Here is a 1931-nt window from a genome sequence, read left to right as displayed (position 1 = left end):
CCCGCCACTCGGCGCGGGCAGCTCTGCCTGCCCTTGCTCCTGTCCGAGCTGCCCGTGATCCCTTGCAAAGGCGCAGGAGACCGTGCGGGCGTGGAGCCGAGCGCCTCGCTCCAGCTGGGGCAAGTCAAGTGCTCTTGCAGCACCGGCTCACGAACCGGCGGCTCACGGCAGAGCCAGACCGGTGTCTCCATGAAATCCCACATCCTGTGCGCTGGCGCAGCTGGGGCCAGTGACCTGCGGCCAACTTCCCTCTTGCAGATCAAGAACGCGGCAGCCAACGTCCTGCGGGAAACATGGCTCATCTATAAGCACACCAAGCTGCTGAAGAAGATCGACCATGCCAAAGTCAGGAAGCATCAGAGGAAGTTCCTACAAGCCATTCACCAGTAAGGGGCTGTGCGCTGGGTGGGAGGGCTGAGGGGGGATGCTGAGCCCCAGTCCCGGGGGGAATCGTGGCCCAGCCCCCGGCAGGGGTGTGGGGACAATTTCCCGTTGCCCTGGATGTGGGCAGGTACTCCGGCTGTGGTTTGCAATTGGGGAGGGGGTGCAGCTGTGTTGCTCTTTCCTCCTCCCCAGGTTGCGGAGCGTGAAGATGGAGCAGAGGAAGCTGAGCGACCAAGCCAACACCCTGGTCGACCTCTCAAAGGCAAGTCCCTGCAGCGACCTCTTGGCTCGGCCAGGCTGCCCGAGTGTTTCTCTTCACTTGGGAAAACTAAAGCGGACCTGACTGACCGCAAAATGCTTCGGCTCGGTAGATGTCAGCTGGAAATAGCTGCCGTGGGATGGCTGCCCTTGCAAGGCAGGAGGAGAAACACAGACACAAGCCAGGGACTGGTGGGGGGTCACTCTGCTTCCAGGAAAGGTCTTTGCTCCCTGCACGCCCTTATGCAGCCCCAGCCGGGGGGTACCACTGCTTGGCAGCATGGGGCCGGCTGCCCCTTTCCCCTCTGCCTGCACGGGGGCAGGGTTTCCTCATTTTAGTGTCCTGGGGCGAGCCAAGCTGCGGTCACGGTGCCCTGCGAGCTCCCAGAGCGGGCTGACATGGGGCAGCTCTTGGGGCTTTGCTCGCAGGAAGGGGTTAAAGGGCTGGGCGCTGCCAGCGGCGGTGGTGCTAGCCCCTCCAGCCATGGCACTAATCCCTCCACTGTCCCCTCCCCATAGATGCAGAACGTGATGTACGACCTCATCACCGAGCTCAACGACCGCAGCGAGGACCTGGAGAAGCAGATCGGCAGCCTGGAGTCCAAGCTGGAGCAGCTCAGCGCCAGCTTCAACTCCCTGCCCCTGCTGATGGCCGACATGCTGCGCCAGCAGCAGCAGCGCCTGCTCGCCGCTGTCCTGGAGGCACGGGGGGTCGGCGTGCCGGTGGGCACCCCCCAAACTCCTCTCTCCGAGAGCCCCATCGGGGTCAGCTCCACCTCCTTCCCCACCCCTTACACAAGCTCAAGCAGCTGCTAAAACGCAGTCCTCAGCCCCCTCCACGGACAGGGGAAGCGTTTCCGCGCAGGTCCCGAGGTCTCCATGGACTTTCTGGTCCTCGAACCACCGCAGGACCCTTCGGCCGGAGCCGGTAGGACCAGCAGTGCCGAGCGATGCTCGGAGCTTTGCCAACGCCTTGGTATTGGGAATCGCATCCCCGTTCAGGTGCCTCTACACGTGGTGAAGGAAGGGGATGGGAGGCTACGCCTCTGGCGAGCCTGCGCCGCGGCGTCCGGTGGCGTCTGGAAAAACCCACGCTCAATCTCAGGTCTTCACATTTGAAAACAAAACAAAACAACAAGTCAGAAGCACTGAAGCAACGGAAACACCAGAGGGAGAGTTTTCCTCCCCTGCGTGGACCCCGCCAGGGTCTGGGGCGTTCCTCTTGCCCCCTGCCCTCCTCACCATCGCAAAGCCCCACCGGGCAGATGCCAACGTGGTGGTTTCTTGCA

The 1931-nt window shown here is 62.9% G+C and overlaps 1 protein-coding gene across 1 annotated transcript in view; it reads left to right on the top strand.

Annotated features, from left to right (window-relative positions):
* The window catches only part of LOC103920517 (small conductance calcium-activated potassium channel protein 3), an 8798-nt gene extending 7340 nt beyond the window's left edge, over positions 1-1458 (top strand). The window contains exons 4-6 of the mRNA XM_009328263.1: positions 259-386; positions 577-646; positions 1162-1458. Of these exons, the coding sequence (XP_009326538.1) occupies positions 259-386; positions 577-646; positions 1162-1458 (495 nt within the window). The remainder of the gene's footprint in view (positions 1-258; positions 387-576; positions 647-1161) is intronic.
* The last annotated feature ends 473 nt before the right edge of the window (positions 1459-1931 follow it).

The sequence above is a fragment of the Pygoscelis adeliae genome, unplaced genomic scaffold (assembly GCF_000699105.1).
Source record: "Pygoscelis adeliae isolate BGI_AS28 unplaced genomic scaffold, ASM69910v1 Scaffold867, whole genome shotgun sequence".
NCBI classification, from domain to species: domain Eukaryota; kingdom Metazoa; phylum Chordata; class Aves; order Sphenisciformes; family Spheniscidae; genus Pygoscelis; species Pygoscelis adeliae.
Note: the sequence above shows the minus strand (reverse complement) of the source record. Positions and strands in the feature narration are given on the sequence as shown.